A 22,962-nucleotide genomic window follows, 5' to 3' on the forward strand; every position below is an offset into this window, starting at 1 on the left:
TGCTATTATGACAAAGGCTAAGGAGCTGCTCAGTTGACTATGATGCAAGTTGTTAAAATGCACTTAAGGCACTTGAATTACGCAACAACTATATTTACTATATTTTGCAATTTTAATGACTTTTAAGGCCTTTTTATGACCAAGATTGGATGGAGAAATATGATCCACATTTTGGTCATTTTTTCCGGCTCTACTGCACCTTGTATGAATGGAACTTACAATATCATACTGTTTTATGATGCTGCGAGCTTATAAATTACAGCTTCTGTAGTGTACAGTATTCACATGATGCTGTGTATTCTGTAAACTACAGCTGCAATAATTCAAAGGCACACAACATCATAAAACAGTATGTGTAAGATTCTGCAAGTTCCATTTATACAAGTCATAGCTGGGAAATATATTTGACACACATACAATATTTCCCAGTCTGTGGGCTGAAATGGCTCTTAGGACGTTAAAATTTTAGTCCATAATTAGGAAAAGCATACCTGTCTATTTGTTGCATTTGATATTAAAGTAAAAGGATCTGAGCTGCAATAATGTATAGGTAATATTACATATTCACTGGCTATTGTTCATGCGCCAATACTAGTGTCAGAATCATAATGCAATTTTGTATTGCAAATAATTATAGAAACTCTTTTATCTGTTTCATGAGTCATGTAATGCCATTTAGTCATGATGTGCTGCTGAAAATTGGTTCCTTTAGATCACTCCTTTCCTAAGTTTTCTTTTAGATCATACCTTAGTCATATACCTCCTAATATGGCTAGTAAGTGAAATAAAATGTGAAGAACATGACTACAACCCCCTAGGGGCTATACAAACTACAACCTTCTAAATGGTGTCACAAAGGAGCTCAGTGATTCCCAGGTTGCAGGAGAAATATGAGGCTGTAACTGCAGAGGTGACTTTAGTCATTCAATTGTTCTACTTTCTAGGAATTGTTTATAACTGCTATGTAGTCAAACATATTACATTGTGTTATGCCTAGTGCAGGGCCTGAGAGGGTTAAACACAGTGCAGGGGCTATATTTGCTGTCAAAATGATGTACACTCAAGAGAACTCAAAGGACCCTATTGTAAGCCAATGGTGTACACTGGGCACTGGTGGTCTCTAGAGATGAGCGAACACCGTTCGATCGAATACATATTCGATTGAATATCAGGCCGTTTAAGGTATTCGATTACAATCGAATACCACGAGGCAAATGCAGTAAAAATTTGTATCTCCTCCCACCTTCCCTGGCACTTTTTTTGCTCCAATAACTGCACAGGGGAGGTGGGACAGGAACTACGACGACGGAGGCATCGAAAAAAATCAGAAAAAGGAATTGGCTGGCTAATTCAGGTGATCTCCAATTTAGACGAATGGTGGATTTAACATTTGACTCATTTGGGACTGTGAACTATGTGACTGTGAGACAGGGACAGATCTACAGGCAGGGTTAGCTAGGGATTACCTTTATTTAGGGGGGAATGTTACTCACCCAGCTCTTTGGGGCTCTATCTGGTCGGGATCCCTGTCAGCTTTCGATATGCGCGAGCTGACATTTTCCCATAGGAATGCATTGACCAGCGTTCATTGGCTGAATGCCATACAGAAGTACGGCATTCAGCCAATCAACGCTGGTCAATGCATTCCTATGCCGAGATGAAGCAGACTGAACCTGCTACACACTCAGCTCTGCTGCATCGGACTGCTACATCGGACACTGCTACACTGCTACATTGGCCAGCACTGCTACATCGGGCCATGCACTCAGCTTGGCTACTCCGGAGTAGCTGAGCTCAGCGAACGGCCAGCTCTGCTTCATCTCCGATATAGCAGTGCTGGCCAATGTAGCAGTCCGATGCAGCAGAGCTGAGTGTGTAGAAGGTCCAGCTCTGCTGCATCGGACTGCTACATCAGACACTGCTACATCGGCCAGCTCTGCTACATCGGGCCGTGCGCTCAGCTCGGCTACTCCGGAGTAGCCGAGCTCAGCGAACGGGCAGCTCTGCTTCATCTCTGATGTAGCAGTGCTGGCCGATGTAGCAGTATCCGATGTAGCAATCCGATGCAGCAGAGCTGAGTGTGTGGCAGGTCCAGCTCTGCTGGATCGGACTGCTGCATCAGACTGCTACATTGGACACTGCTACTTCGGCCAGCACTTAGGGTTGAACCGATCTTTACATTTCAGGATCGTTTTTAAAATCCAATTTCCAATCATTCAGAAGTATGGAAAAATACCATAAATATTGGACACGTTCAGCTCAGATTGTTACATAATGGAAGAGTGCGGTCTAAGGAAATTTACTAAAAATAATTTAGTATCTACCCATCAAACATTTGTCCAGCCTTATATTCACAAATCAGGTTAGTCTGACATCTGCCCTTGGTAAAATACTCCTTTAAGAGTTACTCAAACATTATCCCCACAAGGGGTGTTAAGCTTAACTACTTGGGTAAGACCGAAAATTCTTTTTGAAAATAAGTTCCACATTTGTCTTGCCCCTGTCATTTAGCATTGTACCACTAGAGAATTCCTAAAAGTCAGTAACAAAGTTACCAAAATAACGGATTTGAGTTCTCTAAGAACTCTTATTTATATTTAGTTTATGTGCTCTTCTTGGACCATGGTTACATTTAGCCAATCCAGTAAATTTATTGATATATTAAGACCATTGATATTATGTACAATACATCGGCTCCCCTTCTAGTAACTCTGTCTTGTCTTGGTCCTTGATAAATAACTCCCCTTTATCATTATTTCATTGTCCTACCTGCCCGGGTCTTGATTTTTTTTTATACCTAAATAATTTTAGAGGGGATTTGTTTTTTTGTTTTTTTAGCCATTCATTATGTATTTTAGTCAATTTAATTTCCTTTCAACAGATTTTATTAAGTGGTTTGTTATTTTCAAAGGTTACAGCTGAACCTGACCCTTTTTTTAATGCCCACTTTTGTCAATTGTTGCCCTCTTTACCCTATCTGTAAGCCATGTGGTTTCCGGTGTATATAATTGTTCCCTGTAAGGATACATTTTGCTGAATAGGTACCTAAAATAGATTTAGGGCACTCCCATTTAGCATCCATCACTATTTGGCAATAGCTGTTTCCAGTCTATATCCTGAAATACAGCTCTTAAATTGGAGAAAATGGCTTTCAAAAATGAAGCTGGAGTCAGATTTTTACAGTATAGGTGGAATGTCAATATGTGGTGGTTGTTTTTAGGAAGGGTTTAATGTATAGTGATAAGTTTTACATTGTTAGAGATGACCAGGTCCTCCAAAGGCACTAGTAGGATGTTTAAGAAGCTGTCCCATATCCATAGAAAAAGCAAAAGCAGCACTCACCAGGACTCCTATCCAAACACCTTTGTTGGCAAAACAATATAAAACAAGGCCTCAAAATGGTGGGCATTACAAGGAAATGCATCATTCACTTTGTTTAGTCTGTCTCACTAAACTGAGACAAAGCGCATGTGCTGTGAAATACCCTGTTGCCTTTTGGTGACTGGTATCCTGTTGCCTGCTTTTATACTGTTTTGCTAATAAAAATGTTTGGATAGAAACTTTTTCCTTTTGCTATGGACATGGAATATGCACAGCACCCATGACTGAGTGCAGGAGAGAAGGGGTAGTGATGAAGTTAGATGAAGACACAAGTCCATCAAGTCCAACCTATATCCCTACAGTGTTGATCCAGAGGAAGACAAAAAAAACAAAACATGAGGATTATGCCAATTGCTCCATGTCGGGGGAAAAAAAATCCTTCCTAACTCCAATCTGGCAATCAGTATAAACCCTGGATCAACTCGGCCATACCAAAATCTAAAAGCTATAACCCATAATATTTTTCTGTTCTTATAGTAAAGAATCCCCGTCTATGTTGCCGGTGAAACTTTCTTGTCCCTTTGTCACTGTCACCGGCCTTGGAGTAAAAAGACCATTAGAAAGTCCTTAGTGCTGTCCCTTCATGTACCTGTGCATTGTTATTAGGTCTCCTGATAGACATCTGTTTTCTTAAACTGAATAATCCCAAATTTTTCATTGTACTCCAATTCAATCATTCCCCTAATAGCCTTAGTGGCCTTTCTCTGCACTCTCTAGTTCAATTATGTCCTTCTTGATCTTCTAAAACTATTGTGCAACAAGTTGAGAAATGTTCTCTTCTTTTACAGATAGAGTTGACCTATGACCCCAGTCAACCTTTGGGCACTTAAAATTCTCCCTTTATGACTACTGTACCAGCTAGTTCCACCTGTTCCATTTGTTAATACAGCTGATCTTCTATTATCTCAAAAACCTTAGAAGGTCTATAGATTATACAAAATCTGTTTTAACATCCCTCTCTGTTTTAATCTTCCTTTCTATTTCTACCCATAAAGTTTCAATGTCCTCATAATCTTTGCCTTTTCCTCATTCACATTTGCCTTTATGTCACTTCTAACACAAAGACACCTCATTATACACAGTCCAGTCACACTAATGTGACCACCTGTCAAAATCCAGAATAGCCACCTTTCACAGAGCGAACCGCTGCGAGACGTGCAGGAAGAGAGGGGATGTTGTGATGATGTCACTGTGATGTTGAGCCATGCCGACTCCAGTGCCATGGCCAGCTGTGCTAGTTACGCGGTTGAGCATCCATGGCGCGAACAACCTGATCAAGGAGGTCCTACAGATTCTCGATTAGGTTCAAGTCTAAGGAGTTTGCTGCCAAGGGAGTACAGTAAACTGCTTCTGGTGCTCCTTGAACCACGCACGCACGCTGCAAGCTTTATGACACGTCGCATTGTCCTGCTGGTAGATGCCATCATACCGAGGAAAAACATTTTGCATGTAGGAGTGAACATGGTCCGCAAGGATAGATGCATACTTGTGTTGATCCAATGTGCCTTCCACAATGATGAATGCACCCAGATGGCTGATGACACGTGCCTTCTGTGATTGGTTATTTAACATTGACGTCAAAAGTAGACAGTGGTCATATTAATATGACTGGACTGTGTATATGTGTATATATATACAGTGGGGCAAAAAAGTATTTAGTCAGTCACCAATAGTGCAAGTTCCACCACTTAAAAAGATGAGAGGCGTCTGTAATTTACATCATAGGTAGACCTCAACTATGAGAGACAAAATGAGAAAACAAATCCAGAAAATCACATTGTCAGATTTTGTAAGAATTTATTTGCAAATTATGGTGGAAAATAAGTATTTGGTCACCTACAAACAATCAAGATTTCTGGCTCTCACAGACCTGCAACTTCTTCTTTAAGAGTCTCCTCTTTCCTCCACTCATTACCTGTAGTAATGGCACCTGTTTAAACTTATCAGTATAAAAAGACACCTGTGCACACCCTCAAACTGTCAGACTCCAAACTCCACTATGGTGAAGACCAAAAAGCTGTAAAAGGACACCAGAAACAAAATTGTAGCCCTGCACCAGGCTGGGAAGACTGAATCTGCAATAGGCAACCAGCTTGGATTGAAGAAATCAACTGTGGGAGCAATAATTAGAAAATGGAAGACATACAAGACCACTGATAATCTCTCTCGATCTGGGGCTCAACGAAAAATCTCACCCCGTGGGGTCAAAATGATCACAAGAACGGTGAGCAAAAATCCCAGAACAATGCGGGGGGACCTAGTGAATGAACTGCAGAGAGCTGGGACCAATGTAACAAAGGCTACCATCAGTAACACACTACGCCGCCAGGGACTCAGATCCTGCAGTGCCAGACGTGTCCCACTGCTTAAGCCAGTACATGTTCGGGCCCGTCTGAAGTTTGCTAGAGAGCATTTGGATGATCCAGAAGAGTATTGGGAGAATGTCCTATGGTCTGATGAAACCAAACTGGAAATGTTTGGTAGAAACACAACTTTTCGTGTTTGGAGGAAAAAGAATACTGAGTTGCATCCATCAAACACCATACCTACTGTAAAGCATGGGGGTGGAAACATCATGCTTTGGGGCTGTTTCTCTGCAAAGGGGCCAGGACGACTGATCCAGGTACATGAAAGAATGAATGGGGCCATGTATCGTGAGATTTTGAGTGCAAACCTCCTTCCATCAGCAAGGGCATTGAAGATGAAACGTGGCTGGGTCTTTCAACATGACAATGATCCAAAGCACACCGCCAGGGCAACGAAGAAGTGGCTTTGTAAGAAGCATTTCAAGGTCCTGGAGTGGCCTAGCCAGTCTCCAGATCTCAACCCTATAGAAAACCTTTGGAGGGAGTTGAAAGTCCGTGTTGCCAAGCGACAGCCCCAAAACATCACTGCTCTAGAGGAGATCTGCATGGAGGAATGGGCCAACATACCAACAACAGTGTGTGCCAACCTTGTGAAGACTTACAGAAAACGTTTGACCTCTGTCATTGCCAACAAAGGAGAGAGAACAAAGTATTGAGATGAAATTTTGTTACTGACCAAATACTTATTTTCCACCATAATTTGCAAATAAATTCTTACAAAATCAGACAATGTGATTTTCTGGATTTGCTTTCTCATTTTGTCTCTCATAGTTGAGGTCTACCTATGATGTAAATTACAGACGCCTCTCATCTTTTTAAGTGGTGGAACTTGCACTATTGGTGACTGACTAAATACTTTTTTGCCCCACTGTGTGTGTATATATATATATATATATATATATATATATATATTGTAAAACCCTGTATATTGACATCCCAATTATGTGAAAAGTTTAGCCGTGTCTAAGCTATATGAACTTGTAGGCAAATTGGTTTTTTAAACAGGTAAACTCAAAGATGGTCAAAGAATGACTATAATGAAACTAGAATATAATAAAATAATAAGTGTTCAATACATGAGAAGTGATAATACTTAGCTGCGGTTACAAGTGTTGCAATAGCTCTTTAGCTTATCTACTCCTGTAATGTCTACCTGGTTCCTCTGCCTGCTTCCTTCTCTTTGCAAAATTCTCTCTCCTGGCACACCAGATCTCCACAGATTATCTTCAGAAAACATGTCCGGGGTCCCAAACCACATAAAGTCTTCAGCCATGTATTCAACTCCCCTAAAACTCCCACTGCCTTTCCTGTGTTATGTATGGCAAAGGCAATTTTCCAGGAAATACAACCTTGCAGGTTCTTCTCTTCAGCCTTGAGCCTAATTCTTTTAAGTTATTCTTAAGGACCCTCCACCTGTCATGGTTTCCATATGGCCCATGACAGATGTGACTTTCCTAGCCAGTGATTTATCAACCCATTCCACCACTTGTCAAACCCTGGCACCAGGGAGACAGCAAACCATTCAGTTGAGGTGGTCTTGGGTGATCGATTTTTCTGATTATCGAAGCCCATATAATTACGGTATTGGCCTACCATTCTCCCAATTACTAACTGAAATATCCTCCCGGGATACCCTCCCTCTGTTAGGAAGAGCAGTATCTGACATCTCAGCCATTTTTGCATCCTTGAAACACCTTTGGCAATTTTGCTTAGAACTGCAGAAATAAAAGTGGCCTTCCTGTTCTTGGAACTCTTTTTAACCCTTTTCTTTTCTCGTCTCCTTGCCTGATCATTCTAACCTCCTTATCTACCCCATTATCTGCTTGCTTAGTGAAGAGCATGCTTAATTCAAGATTGTCAATGACCTTAAGTCTTGTATTTTACATTGACATGAGCTTCCATGTGGGCAACAAATGTTCACATCTATGACAGCTTCATTCATGCATACGTACACAGTGAAACTTCTCTAAAAGACCACCTCTTGGAGAAGACCACCTCCTTATTCAGACCACATTTTCTGTGACAGATTTTAAGTTTTCCATACTAATCATGTTCTTTGAGAAGACCACCTCTCTAGAAGACCACTTCTTCATGCATTTTGGGTGGATGTCTTAAAGATGTTTCACTGTATATACAAAAAAAAAACAATATTGTGCAATAGAAAACTAAGAATACCTACTAGAATGTGAACTTTTGCTTTCAACTCCTCTTTTTAAACTCCACTTGAGAAGCCACTTCATGAAGTTTTTCGGGGGTTGTAAAAGGTCCTTTAATCCCAGTGCAGGGAATTCTTAATGCTTCAACATGCCAAAACATTTTGGAAAATTGTATGCTTCCAACTTTGTGGGTGTGGTTTGGGGAAGGACCTTTTCTGTTCCAGCATGGCTCTTCCTCAGTGGAAAAAGAAAGATCTATAGAGACATTGTCGAGTGAGCGTGGTGTGGAAACACTTGATACCCACATAGAGCCCCAACCTCGACCCGATTGAACAACTTTGATATGAGCCAGATCAGAAATTATCCAACATCTGATCTTCACTGATTTCACAAATGCTCTTTTTGCCAAATGTGCAGAAATTAACACCAGAGGGGGAGCTGATTTTGCCTCAAAGATGCAAGGAAGGAAAGAGGGCGACTTAGGCTGTATTCACACAGAGTAACGCCAGGCGTTTTTTGTGTGTTTTTTGCACATAGCGCCGCGTTAACGCCGCGTAGCGCGGCGTTAACGCCGCGTATACGCGGCGTTAACGCCGGGCAACGCCACCGCAAAATAGCGCGGCGTTAACGTGGCGTACACGCGGCGTTAACGCGGCGCTACGCGGCGTTAACGCGGCGCTATGTGCAAAAAACACACAAAAAACGCCTGGCGTTACTCTGTGTGAATACAGCCTAACAGCCTCCTTAAAGTCTATTTTAGAATACTGTGGCCTTTACTTATTTTATGATTTACAGAGTATATATGAATAAGTTCTCCCTGATGGAAAAAGGAAACCTTGCCCTTACTGACACATACATTATAAAAGCCTGGTTTTCTAAGAAACCTAGTGTAACGTCTCTGCCTGTTCTGGTCTCTGCACCACCCTCCGCTCGCACACTGTGGTGTAGGAGGAATGTTCAGTTTGATTCATTGCTTAGTGTTTTTCGTTGCACTGTGCGAACACTGCTCCATCTCAGTAATTGAATTTCCACCACACCCAACTCCTGCACCTTCTTTCCCTCTGTTCATGAAATGGTTAATTCTAGTCTTGCCTATGTGATTGATAGGTATATCTACAAAAAGAAGTTGATTCCAGCCAGGTTTCATGGAAAATTGAAAAAATTCTTCTTTATTGTTTAAAAAGACATGACATCTACGACAGCACACATCTCAACAGGAGCATGGGCGTCAGACTGACGCGTTTCGGATTAGTTCCTTTGTCGAAGTCTGATCACTTCCGCTTCGAGTCTCCCCTGATATAGTGTCTGAACACACTCTAACACAGGTGATTTACTCAATATAACAGACGAATCAGATGTTAACACAAGGGAGACTCTAAGCACATACATAGTTAAAAACATGAAAACAAAAACACAAAATAATCACAATGTACATATGTTTAAAAACAACATTCTATTGCATGTAGACCATGATAAACATATCCTCTTAATATATGATCACATAATTATCTTGATATGTAAACATGAGATTACCCAATACAGAAAAACTGAGATATGAAATGTAACATACAATGACACATTAGCAAACATTAATTGACACAAGACTAAGGTTTAAAATCATGCTGATAGAGCCCCACATATGCGTGCATAGCCTTTAAAAAGGCTATTCAGGCACCGTAAAAGTTAAATTAAACTACCCCGCCATTTTAAAATAATAACTTAAAAAAGAATGTTCTCTACTTACGGAACGTGCACCCTGGGCGGGCATTCAGGGTGCGCCGTCTTCTTCTTCCCCGCCTCTTCTTCATCTGACGTCTTCGGGTCCCGTCCTCCTCCGGCACTTGCTCGCGGACACTGATAAAAAAAAAATAGCCCGGGCGCATGCGCAGTAGCACGCGGCCTCTACTACGGCTACTGCGCATGCGCCCGGGCTATTTTTTTTTATCAGTGTCCGCGAGCAAGCGCCGGAGGAGGACGGGACCCGAAGACGTCAGATGAAGAAGAGGCGGGGAAGAAGATGAAGACACACCCTGAATGCCTGCCCAGGGTGCATGTTCCGTAAGTAGAGCACATTCTTTTTTAAGTTATTATTTTCAAACGGGGGGGGGGGGGGGGTAGTTTAATTTAACATTTACGGTGCCTGAATAGCCTTTTTAAAGGCTATGCACGCATATGTGGGGCTCTATCTGCAGGATTTTGCTGATAGAGCCCCTTTAAGATATAACATACAGTAGCACCTTAGCAAACACTGTTAGACTCAAACAGAGACACTATCCGCAGTGGTCCATAGACAGAGCATATAATATTGCTATGCGTAGGAGTAGACAGGAGTTGCTTTATGATCCACAAAAAGAGAAACCGCTTAGGGCTCACTGTCTATTGTGCCCCTCCCCCAGGGTTCTCCAGCAGCTACTGGGGAACTGCTCCTATTGCAATTCCCTTACACCTAGTGAAATAGTCTAGGATTTAAAGACAAACTAGAATATCACCTTCAAAATTAAGACATACTATTTCTTTTGACCCACTTTCTTTATGAATTAAAAGTTTATTGGACTATAGCCAAGTGGGCAAATGTACTATTCCTATGTAGGATGTGGATATATTTCTCTTGTGGTAGTGCTGATTATGGTCTACAAAGACCCTACTGGTAGAATGAGTGATGGCATGTGTAACGCTCTGCATAATATGATGGTGTCATATAAGCAAGAGAAATAAATACGTCTTTACCTGCCTACAATGAGAAATGCATTAGCTGCCATAAGCTCGAAGCCACTCAAATTGATGTTGACATGATATTTAACATACAGCAGTATTTACCCTTCTCTTCATTCTCTACTTTTTTGTTAGATCCTGCCCTATCCTTGTGCTTTTCTTTGACTTTTTGAGTATTGAGGGTTTTTCTTGCCACATCTACTCCTGTTCCTAAAGTTCTTTTCTATAAAGTGTTTAAATGTTCCCTTTGTCACGTACAGTAATAGTGATTGCATTAACCTTCCATCATACTGAGACCGACTATTTCATAAAAGCCGAATATGGCAACTAAACATTTTATGTTTTTGAAAGTGCCTCCTTTCAGTTTTCTGTCTCGTAAAGAGCTACACGGTATTTTCTATGGAGAAAATTAATGCATTAACATGGACAAGAAAGACAGAGCAAATATCCAACAACAGAAAGCTTTTAGTAACCGCATTAAAACCTTTGAATGTTTTCACAAAGTAATGACAGAATCTCAAAGGCGACATAATGCGAAAACATTTCATTATTGTTTGTGAGAATATAGCTGAGGCTAACCCTATAGAGAGAGTAGAATGTATGGACACGCTGTGCACTTGTCAAACATACAGTACAGTACAGTGAGTGCATAAAACCTCTCATGCAACAAGAAAAACAAGCAGATTAACAAAATTAATTGTTATTTTAAAGAAAATGCAAGACAGGATTTTTTTTTTTCATAATTTCAGTTCACATACAGTAATATCACTAGTTTACTCCTGAGATCCGGTACTCAATGAACTCTGTTGTTTGGTCATTCATTGCTTTTCTGGGCTGGGCTGGAATCTTCATATATGATTCTGGTATGGATTTTGTCTTTATTTTGGGAGCTTCATTAATTTGGGTGTAATATTTATTAAAAGGGTCTGAATTAATTTTGGTGATCTGAACTGGGTCTATTTTGGGTTCTGAATTCATTTTAAGGTATAGTTTGGGTTCTGAATTCCTTCTATCATGTGGTTTTTGGTCTGAATTTATTTAGTGGATGTAATTACAAGTTTGTAGTCCACCACCAATGCATAAGGCTCCATTCATATCATGTTTTTAACATCTAGATGCAAAAAATGGATGCAAATGGGTGGCAAACTGTCTACATAGAGATCGATGCAGATAAAAAATAGACACAAAAACATAGTATATTATACTTCTGTGTTGGATCCCTTTTTTTAAAAACTTTGTAAATAAGTGGTTATCCGTTAGCAACTGTATTTTGTATCCATTATCCATTTGGATCTGCTAAACAAATGTAAAAAAAACCAAAACACAATGTGAATGGATATGGACTCCATATGGCATAAACGCAGCGATTTGACCATGGCAGGAATGCCGCAGGAAAGAAAATGTGGTGTTTTACAGTTCATGCAAAGCGTATGGGATTCTAGTGAATCCCATCCACACCATAAAGAAAAATACTCAGTAGAAATGCTGCGAGTTCCAAAACTGTTATTAACGGTATTGTAATTCGCAGCATGTTAAATATATCTACGGAAACGCCAGTGGTTTCCCTACAGGTATAATTGAAGCAGAAAGTCCACAGTGGAAACCTCAGAAAAGTTTCTGCTAAAAGTGCTACAGGTAGTTTAATAGCCATGCGTTAGCAGCAGCCTGCCCTTCCGGCACTTGAGGAGTTGTACTCTAGGATTAGAGACACGCTGTCACTGGAGTTTGACAGCTTTGCTTAATAATGAAGAGGAGAAGTTTCATGCTATTTGGGACTTGTGGGATGCATTTTGGGCTACTGAGCCTCTCTGACCTGATAACATCTGGACTCCCCCCCCCCTTCCCTAAGATAGAAAATACGGTTGATTTGAAAAAGATTTCACCATGAAACACGTTATCTTTGTACCACCCCTTCTAGTAAATTTATTGTATCCCATTGGTGATTCTATCATATATCCATTGGCCACTCCATACACCATAGGAAGGTTGAAGCGAAGAGTGCCTATTTTAGTCTCTGCTTTTAATGCTTTTTTTTTCCCTATGAAACTTTGCTGTGGGTCAAAAAAAAAAATTTCTTTATTATTTCTTTATAAATCTATTGACATACAGTATAATACCATGGTGGCATCACAATAAAGACATACAGGGAATAGGGTGGCAGCAGGGATTCAGTACTTGCTTATGAGGTTCCAGCTTAGTTAGGTCCCTGAGTGTATCGGGTTTACCTAGAGTGTTCCTCTATATTGCCTCTCATTTTCGGATCCTCTAATAGAATCCATGGAGTCAGCAGAAGATAATTGAAAGGAAATAGATTATCCAAAGCTGATCTATCATTTCAACTAAAAAAAATATTATGAAGTCTTCTTTTCTTTACGCGGTGTTAAAAAAATGACAAAAAAATACCATTTTAAAAACTTGCTTAAGAGGCAAATAGAAATGTGTCTGAACTCCTGTAGAACATTGTGAATTTTACATTAACTGAAGGGAAGTACATTTCTTTCTCTTTCACCTTTTATAAATGTTCTTTGCATCCTTATCTCCTTTCCTATCCACTCTCGTTGGCGGAGCACAAATGCCCACTTTCTCAAACTTGAAACTAATTTCAAAGTTGGCAGTATCAAATCAGGACATTAGCTTTTTATTTTTTTTTTTACTTTTTTTCCTCTTTTTTCTTTTGTACAGCAAAACTTTATTATACTGCATTGTTTGCAGATCAATCTGCGATAATTTTATATTCCGAGAGGAATACGATCTGGCTCTCCAAAGCATTTCTTTCTTTATTTTTTAAGCACAGATTTTATGGATGGTATAAATCATTATGATACCTGTGGCAACCAGTCATCTGAAATTGTCTCACGTTCCGGAGCAGCTAGCGGTGTTGGCTTGATTTCTACAGGACTAAATTTTAGTCTTGAAAGTGCAATGATAAATCTTTCAGTCTATTAGCTAAAGTGTGTTGGTTAAGAAGCCTAAATAAAGGTGGCGAGCAAAACTGGCCAAATGTATCACACGGTGTGACAGGGAATAGGGTACTATGTGAAACGGAAAAAGGACAAAGAACTTTAGAGATTTTTTATTTTTATACACAGCAAACTTGAATAACCTACATAGCAGTACAGCAAATCTCTTTTAGTTTTTTTTATTTTAGCAGTGTAAGACTAAGGCTCCACGTTGCAGAAACGCAGCTTTTTTTTTTTAAGTTTAAGTTAAGTTTTTTAAGCCAAGGCCAGGAGTGGATTAAGCAGAAGGGAGAAGTATAACAACCCCCTATATATTTCCATTCCCTTTGTAGCCATTCTTTGCTTTGGCTCAAAAAAATGCAGCAAAATCTGCAACAAAAAAGCAGTTTCCGTAATGTGGGGCCTCAGCCTAAAAGATTTTATTATTCGTGAGGTCTGTCAGCCCCCTTCTCTAATATTTCCATAATATAAACTCTCTTTGGCTGAAGCCCCACGTTGCAGAAACACACTTTTTTTTTTTTTTGCAGATTTTGCTGCATTTTTTTGAGCTAAAGCCAAGAATGGCCACAAGAGCAATGGGAATTATATAGGAAGATCTTATACATCTACCTTCTGTTCAATACACTTCTGGAATTGGCTAAAAAAAACATAAAATTTGCAACAAAAAAAGCTACGTTTCCGCAACATGGAGCCTCAGCCTTTAGCTACATCCAGTGGCATACATAAAAGACAAAGGCCCCATAGCCCAAATCATAGACCATAGCCTCTTTTACATTATTATGCAAGGTTTTGCCATCCAGGACAGTAGTTTCTTGCGCCATGCCCTTTCCAAAATACTTGGGCCAAGTTTACACTCATTGTATTTGTTTACTATTTAACTCTTCTGTTAAGGCAATATCTCACAGATACTTGTCACCCAAGGGGATCAACCATGGGTGCCAGTGTGAACACTCCCTCAGTTGGTAATTTGTGAGCCTTTAATGGGCTCCCATGTCACCATGACAATGCACCAGCACCCCATGATTGCCGAGTCAACGCCATTTCTATGCCATAAAGGTTCCTCATTACGTGTTACCTACCATCCACACCTGATGTAATTGTACATTATTGGGCGAGAAGTGGTTAAAGCAGCTCCAGTTACAGAAGAGATCAGCCTCTTATACTGGCTTTATAGTGATTATGTGGCCAGTGCTGAGACCACCGGTACCAATAGTTACATTGGCACTATCCAGGCAGTGTGACTGAAGGACCTCATTGGCAGGCATCATTGGTCTCTTTACCTGAAACCATAGAATACTTTACAGTTCATAATTTATTTATTGCCATTTATATTGTATCTTGGTCTTGTAATCATCTAGTGTACAATATACTATACACTGCACATCTCTATCCTCCTGATATTCTTGTAAGGAGACTCTTGTTCTCAACCTTCATGTTTCAGTTCATAATGAAGTGCCCCGATGGGGCTGATGTGTCATTTTTAATGAGATGCCAATAATGATTTATGGCTTTCACCTGTACATTGAGTACTCTCTGTGCCGATCATTGGATTTTTCTTGCTTGCTGGCAGTTTTTCAGATTTTGCTGACTCTCATGAGGGAACGTTTCTGCTTTAAGTAATTGCCCCCTTAAATTACCAAGTGATGCTATCAATAAAAATAGTTATTTCTGTGACAATCCGATTTTATTATTGATAATTGATTGTCTGCTGAAAAATGACGCATTGTTTAAGGATCATGAATACTATAATAAGAAGGCATTTATATGTTATTATTGCTTCTGGAAGTCGTAAAGATTGATCTCCTACTTCCATTATTGTGGCCAATGATTTGTATGTTATAAGCTAAAGGATTTTTTACATGTAGTAAACCAAGGTAAGTTTCTCATTTGTTAATATGTGACATGCTGTCTTTATCATACTTTTCATAATACTCTGTCCCAGCTCAATACCATGGCACAAGTCACAGAGCTTGTGTAAGGGGCTGGTGTAGGAAGTTTACTCCTTAGCGAGTGCGATTCTCTTATGGAAGTCAACTTTCTAAGGGAAAAGTCTGGAACCTGTATTTTTTCTAGATCCTTCATTCACAAGCCCTATGGGTCAATGCAAGAATCAGGGCACACTATTTATGATAAGTGTATTATTCTTCTACATTACTATTTCTGGAGTGAGTTGTCATCTTACAGTATTGCAGCTCTGCATATCTATTAACTGCCTATTATGTGCTCAAAACATTAAAGGGGTTTTCTAGGCAGAGAATATTTTGTAGATCTGTTTTTTAGGTCTGTTAGTACAGTGATGGATTAATAAGTACACCCATATATATTTAGCAATGTTTGGAGTGATTTCTAGCTGTCTCTGGTTGCTGTTGGCATTCTCTGCATTTGTTTTCCTTCAGTGCAACTTCTACTCTAGCTTCTTCACTAGTTCACACAGACCCCCCCGTTCTCTCACTCTGTTACACTCCCCCTCCTTGTCTCACTAGCCTAGCACTCCCACCCATTAATAGTCCTTCCCACCCTCCCCCATCTCCCTAGCCGAGTGATCCTGCCCATTACTAGCCCCTCACACCCTCGCTCCATCTCCCTAAATAACCTATTTTGCCCACTACTATCAGAGAGAAGAGGGCAGGAGCCGTTCCAGGACAGAAGGCTTGATAAGTATTGATGGGGATGGGGGGGGGGGAGTAATCATGACTTCTAATTTCAGAAGTGGTGAAACGGAACATTACCGGATTATCAGAAACTGTCCCTGGGGCGGTTACAGGACAACTCCAGGGATATGGATAATTAAAGATTTTTTTTTTTAGATTGAAGTAAATTAGAAGCTGGGGGGGATGTTTAGTTTAGGGTTTGACAACCCCTTTAACCCCCACTCATTTGTACTGATATTCGGGGTTGCTCAATTCCATGTCTACAGTCATTCCATTATTCCTCTTCATTCAATGTTGGGAAATATTACAAGCACATTGTAGATTTTAAATCAACATCCATTACTATATCCTAACTGGATCCAGCAGCATTTCAGCTCTTACTGGTGACATATTCAGTAGACCCAATTCCAATAACTAAACTCGTTCCATCATTATGGTCCAGGTTTTCCATTCATGACAATTTCCAAACTTCTTATTTACTAAAAATGTAGCTACTCTGGAGAATATATTCTTCACAGTCATATTGCCACCCAATCATAAGAAAATGGGAAAAAGGGTTTTGGATTACTGTCTACAAGAGCCCCATAGTAACCACAAAGACTGCTGATATAATATGTCTAAAAGAGGGTATGAGTATGAGATTTATTTGGTGGAGTGAGATGACAATCAGATTTGATAACAGCAATAGAATAGGACAGTGTCCATCTTTGAAGAGGTAGTGGCCAATGACAGTGGAAGAAACAAACATCGCATTGGGTTTCAATGGAATAGTTTAATATAACAAAACAATTTCCAGTTGACAATTTCTACCTGAACTCTGAATATTCACATGATATTAAATTCATATTTCACAAATTCTATTTTTATATAAACTTATTAATGTCAAGCAAGAAATACATACAAGCAGCACACATAAATTATAGACAGACTTCATTTACTTGAATTAAGTGACAGGGTTCTAGGTTGTAAATTATATATGAAATCAATTTCTCCATAGCCCTTCATTTCCCCAGTTAGTTGCTTTGCATGCAATATGGAGAAATTTGCATCAGTTTATAAGTGCAAAATTAAAAACAAATCAATCCATTCAAGGATGACTATTAGTACATTGGTTATTAGAGAATTATACAGTCCAGAAGCTAATGGGAAATATTAGGAACGCAAAATGAAAAACTGATGGCACAAACCAAGGGAATATATTAGGGAAATGCCAACTGCTTCTTAGAAATTGGATAGGTGATGCATGTTTGATAGTTAAGGGCCACACTGATGGGGCCCCCGCCGATTATTAGCATTGAAGCGCTTGTGTACTTTTCTTCATTACTTCCTTTAGGGGCAGTTTGAATGGAGCATGTAGGGTGACACTTTAATCCAAATCTAATGGACTGATGGACTCAGACAAGTAGAGAGCTCAGTTGTTTCCTTCAGACCTATATTGAATGAAACACCAGGTCGCATTTTTGACCATCATTTCAAGATCCTCCTCTAATAAAGAAAGTTATTAGTTAATTCATTATTAATTATTATTTAAAAAATTATTTGCTGTATTAAGATAAAAAGAGGGCCTGAGAGAGTATGCATTCAGGGGACATAGAAGGGAGAATCCCTATGCCATGCTCTGCCTCTTTACATCCTGCACCAGGCATAACATAATGGGTCCAATATGCAAAAAATATTAAACACACAGCCCACTCATGGTATATATGATATATATTCGAGGAGATATATCCCCCAATGGTGCTATGAATAATTGGATACATCTCCTCGAAACGCGTCAGCTAGTCCAGTACATATGGGACTCTTTATTCTTTATTCCCCCTCCTGCGAGTTTTTTACTTTTTGTGAGATGTTTATTTAAATAAAAGTTACTTATTCCAAGCCACCGATTACTGGATTTTATTGCCTGTTCATCTATAACATAATGGGGGGAAATTTGCTAATTCATCTATCTCAGTTTTCAGGTATAAATCAGTGCAAATGTAAAGCATCTTTGGTGTATCATCCTTCCTTGTGCCAAAGATGTGCCACGTTCCTTCTACAACCAATTCACCACTTTTTATGAAAGGGGGAAAGCTGGGACAGAAACTAAGGGTGTGCCAGCTAAACAGCAGAAAGCGTGTGTTATGCCTAAAATTTTTTGCCATAGATTGCAATTCTGGTGCACGGGAGTTTGTCTCAATTATTATGAGACCCGAGCCCGTTATTAATTCAGGCACAACTGATGCATGTCAGGGACTTCATTAAGACTGGCGTACAAAATGCCAGTCTTAATAAATTTCCCCAGTATATCAGTTGTGTCTGGAGTGTTCACAGACGTGAAGGCATATAAAGGGAAAAGACAAAGTCCCATAATTATATATATTAATACAACATGAGCCACATATTGTACAGAATCCTCCATTATACCCATGTGAAACACAAAGTCATGATTATTTCCTGGCAGCCCTAATAAATCATAAAATAAAAATCCTGTTGGTCAGTCTTGCTGTGTGAATATGAGTCACGTCTAGATAACAGGGATTGTGTTTTCAGTAACACGGACGCTATTTATATCTGAGAATACATTATTATCATTGTAAACCTGCTGGGGCCCTAATGGGATTAATTAAAAATACAGATGGCTTTCTGTTTTCAATCCCTTTGTATAAATAGCAAAATCACCACCGTGTGTCTACATGACATATAAAAGAAACAAGACATAAAAATGCTGAGATAAAGATTGGGCAGAATAAGTGATGGGCAGGCTGGAGGAGCAAGGCAGAATAGAGAAAATACTAATACACTATAACAACACATAATAATAACAACAATAATAAAATACATACGGGATATATACGGGATATATACATACGGGATATATACGGGATATATATATGTCACTATGTTCATGTCAAGCATAACAATATAGTTGTAAATAGGAAGACCTCTATATTAGTGGTGGGTTGAAATTGTATGTTTTTTTTTTCCTTTTTTAATGTCTGTCCTATATAATTTATTGTTGCAATGTTTTTCTTCTTTTGTTAACTTTTATAATTTTTTCATCATATTGCTGGCAAGCTGATTTTTTATGGTGGAGTCTTACATTGTTTTTTGTTATCAAACTCACCTTTTATTACATTTGTTCTAAAGTTTAACAATTAAAATAATGTAATTATTAGTGGAAGTTTTTAATGCGCTATTTGTTATGTTCTATAAATGATTTAAAGTCCTTATTAATTATATATTATTCTATCTATCTACTAATCTTTCTGTAAGTCTCACTGTTAGAACTACATAGGTATATTCCTCTATAATATATTCCATCATTTTCACTCTATTTTAGTTGCAGTACCCTGTGTAATCTGTAGACAATTGTGGTGCTGTTTTGGATAAAAGAATACATATTTTTGAACTCTTTATAGTATGATGGTTTTTGCCAGACCATTTGTGCCTTATCAGTGACCGTCTTCTTCACCCCAATTGTGAGAAGGAGCGCTATCGCAGGTCCTTCCTTCCAACTGCAATCAAGCTGTATAATCTACATCAGACCAAGCGAAGATCACCCCGCACAGAAAACTAAATGATTCTGCAGTCTTCCTTCTTTCTTCTTCTGTTGCTTAGCTGCTACGGATTCCTAGTATATCTTCTCAGCATATGTGTATCTACTTCCATAATATATTACTGCGTATTTTCCTGTATCTATATTACTATGCTGCTGTAACATGCTGAAATTTCCCCACTGTAGGACTATTAAACAATTATCTTATCTTATAAAGTGCATGACCTCTTACTAGATGACCTCTCTTTCTTGTTGACAGGCAGGTCAACAACGCTGGTGGGAAACAGAAATTTCAGTTGATGGAACCATTAAAAAAGGCGAATTAATTACTAATAATTTGACTAAACTTGTGAAGCCAGAACCCTATGAAATCCGACTTACTCCTATCAACAGATTTGGAGAGGGAGACTCAGCCATTCGTATTATTAAGTACAGTGGTAAGTCATCTTCGATAGTAATGACATTCGCTTTGTTGGTGTACTTCAGACATCTTAGAGACTATGTGCACTTCTACAACCAATTGTATTATTGCTTTCGAAGTTCTAAAGTACAGAATGATCCAATTTTATAAATAGGTTTTAATGGAAGTTGCACCGATAAAACAGATTTTTTTTTTTAAATAAAGTCTATGTATTTCCTCAGTTACAGACTATGAACAAATCCTTTGTGTATTTCGATCTTAATGTCATACCTTAATTTACCCCCAACCTATTTTTAGTAGGCGAACAAAAGAGAGGGTACAGATGAAAAATAATTGTAAATATATTACTCCTTTTAACATATGAAATTGCATGACAATGTATAGTATTACCTACATCAATTTTGGTCTTATTTTAATTTATTTTTCCATTCTTTTTCAGCTCCGATTAATCCTCATTTACGTAAGTATCTAGATCAAAAAAAAATTCAAAACATTGTTACCGTACATAGTTTTGATCATCATTCCTAGTATGCCTCAGGAGAGCCCTATATCTTGGATGGAGTTTTCTATTGTACCAATTGTCATTTCATGATCTCAGACCTCAAGCACGCAGCAAAGTCCTTTACAAAGAGACCATAATTTGACACTTTGAGAGGAAAAGTGACTGGTAGGAAAGTTGTATGAAGGAAATTTCCCAATTTTTGAAATATTTAAAAAAATATATTGTCCAAAAAATGGCTCCCTATAGCGGGAACATGTATTAAAGTTATAGAAATGTGAATGATATAAACATTCAACGTTATATTGAAGCAGTTCTTAAGGTTTGAAGTTATATCTGAGCATTTGTGGATGTCAGGATACAAAGGATATGTCTACATTTATTGTCCAGAGCTTTTAGTGCGAGAACAAAAGTTCACAGGTTGACCTTTGTCGCTACTTTATGAATATCCTCACTTTAAGGAAAAATGATCACTATGCCTCCTTCCATATTAAATTCACCTTTCTTTCATTACTTTTGTGCTATTTTGTGAACTTATCTTAGCCGATAGGTCTTGTAGAATTTTGGAATTTATTTTTTTCATTAATGCTTCAAGGCTTTTTTTTTTCTGTACTACAGCGCCAGGATCATAGAGGATTTATTTTATATAATGACCTCAGAAGTCAATTTTTTTTTTAGTATAAATACTACAACAGCAACATACTGTACAAATTTATCATAGTTTTATAGTTACCCTGTTCTATAGTCTACCCTATACTTGTGTTCTTATGGTATAATTTAAGATGGCAAAGGCCATCGATAGCCTAGTCCTATCAACCACTTTCTAATTGTACCTAACATGTGCCTGTATAATATACTACTGGGGACTAATGTGATTGTGACGCATGTTTGGTTCAGTGCGGCACATTTGGGTTAAAATGTTGTCAAGTTGGACTAAAATGTTTTGATGTGGTAGACATTTGCACGTAGATTCTCTGAAAAATTGTGTGGCATGATGTGCCAAAAATGTGTCAAAATTGTTGTGAAAATTGTTGTCTCAATATAAGCCAATTAAAAGGTGGTATAAATGTAGACCAGGTAGTCTTAAGATATCCAGTATCAGTGACTTTAATAGAACTAGTGAACTAGAAACTTTGTAAATCTGGACAGCACCATACACAGAGCTCGGAGTCATTTATTTATTTGAATGAGCTGCAGTTCCAGGCACAGCCACACTAGTGTGTATGGCGCTATACCTTCGTACATAATAAAGAGGCTCCATTACTCTGCTGTTCTTGTGGGTTTCAAAGGTGGATCATCAGAATTCCTCTACAAAAACAGACCATTACTACATCCAGAATATTTTTTTTCAAACAATGTTCTTAGATCATTTCTGTAGAATACAATTTCCTGGTATAGAAGCTATAGCTTAATTGTGTACCCAGATGTATCAGCTACAAACGTCCTTAACCATGTAAACCTGTTATTAATCTTTCCACAGTTCGTGCTGAGCTAGGGATTATTTGCAGTTTATAGGGTCATAGTCAAGCTGAGAGTCTGACCTTTTGTTATCCAGATGTAAAGAAAATGATATGATTCATCTATCATGTCAATAAAATATGTGAGATGCAGAACGGCCGCTCAGACTCCTTCATTAAAGCCCCCTCTGAAGTCACCTGCTGGAGGCCACTGTTTGTATCACACACATTATATAAATATGTATAGAGGAAGATTACCACCTACCAGGCGACTTCTATTTCCATCAGTGTGAGAGCCAAAAATAAATTGATAATTGCTTGTATGTGATTAAAATTATTCTGTGTTCCAAAGTTGAAGAGTCTATATCACGTAGGATAGGTAAAAATGTTTTAGTCTCTTTGTAGAACCCCTATAGGAATCCAATAATTATCTGAGCGGATTTGTGTGGATAGAAAATGAAGCGTTACCATTTACTGCTACAATGTGTGCATTCCATTATCTCTTCTTATTTACAGAGATAGTTTGTGTATCTTCCATAGAGACAGGTCAAGCAATGCCAAAGTCTTCCCCATTACTACCATTGGTAAAATTGAAATCAGCACATGGGGAAATTGGCCATTAGGAAAGCCACTTTTTTTGGAAGAACTGAATTTCCAGTCATGGAATGGTTGGGTTTGCCTATTGGCCCCTTCCCCATGCACTTATGTGGCTGGAGCTTTTGGAAGTGACAAATAGATAAGACCTAGTACCAGAACTGAGATGGGATCCCATTTAGATTTTGGTATAAGACCATATGGCTCCTACCATGTAGAAAGCAGTC

At 38.8% G+C, this 22,962-nt stretch overlaps 1 protein-coding gene across 1 annotated transcript in view; it reads left to right on the forward strand.

The window, feature by feature from the left end:
- The window catches only part of MDGA2 (MAM domain containing glycosylphosphatidylinositol anchor 2), a 547,529-nt gene that overhangs the window by 488,675 nt on the left and 35,892 nt on the right, over nucleotides 1–22,962 (forward strand). The window contains exons 11-12 of the mRNA XM_075282612.1: nucleotides 20,024–20,201; nucleotides 20,625–20,645. Coding sequence (XP_075138713.1) covers nucleotides 20,024–20,201; nucleotides 20,625–20,645 — 199 coding nt within the window. The remainder of the gene's footprint in view (nucleotides 1–20,023; nucleotides 20,202–20,624; nucleotides 20,646–22,962) is intronic.

This window comes from Leptodactylus fuscus, chromosome 7, assembly GCF_031893055.1.
Source record: "Leptodactylus fuscus isolate aLepFus1 chromosome 7, aLepFus1.hap2, whole genome shotgun sequence".
Classification (NCBI taxonomy): Eukaryota; Metazoa; Chordata; class Amphibia; order Anura; family Leptodactylidae; genus Leptodactylus; species Leptodactylus fuscus.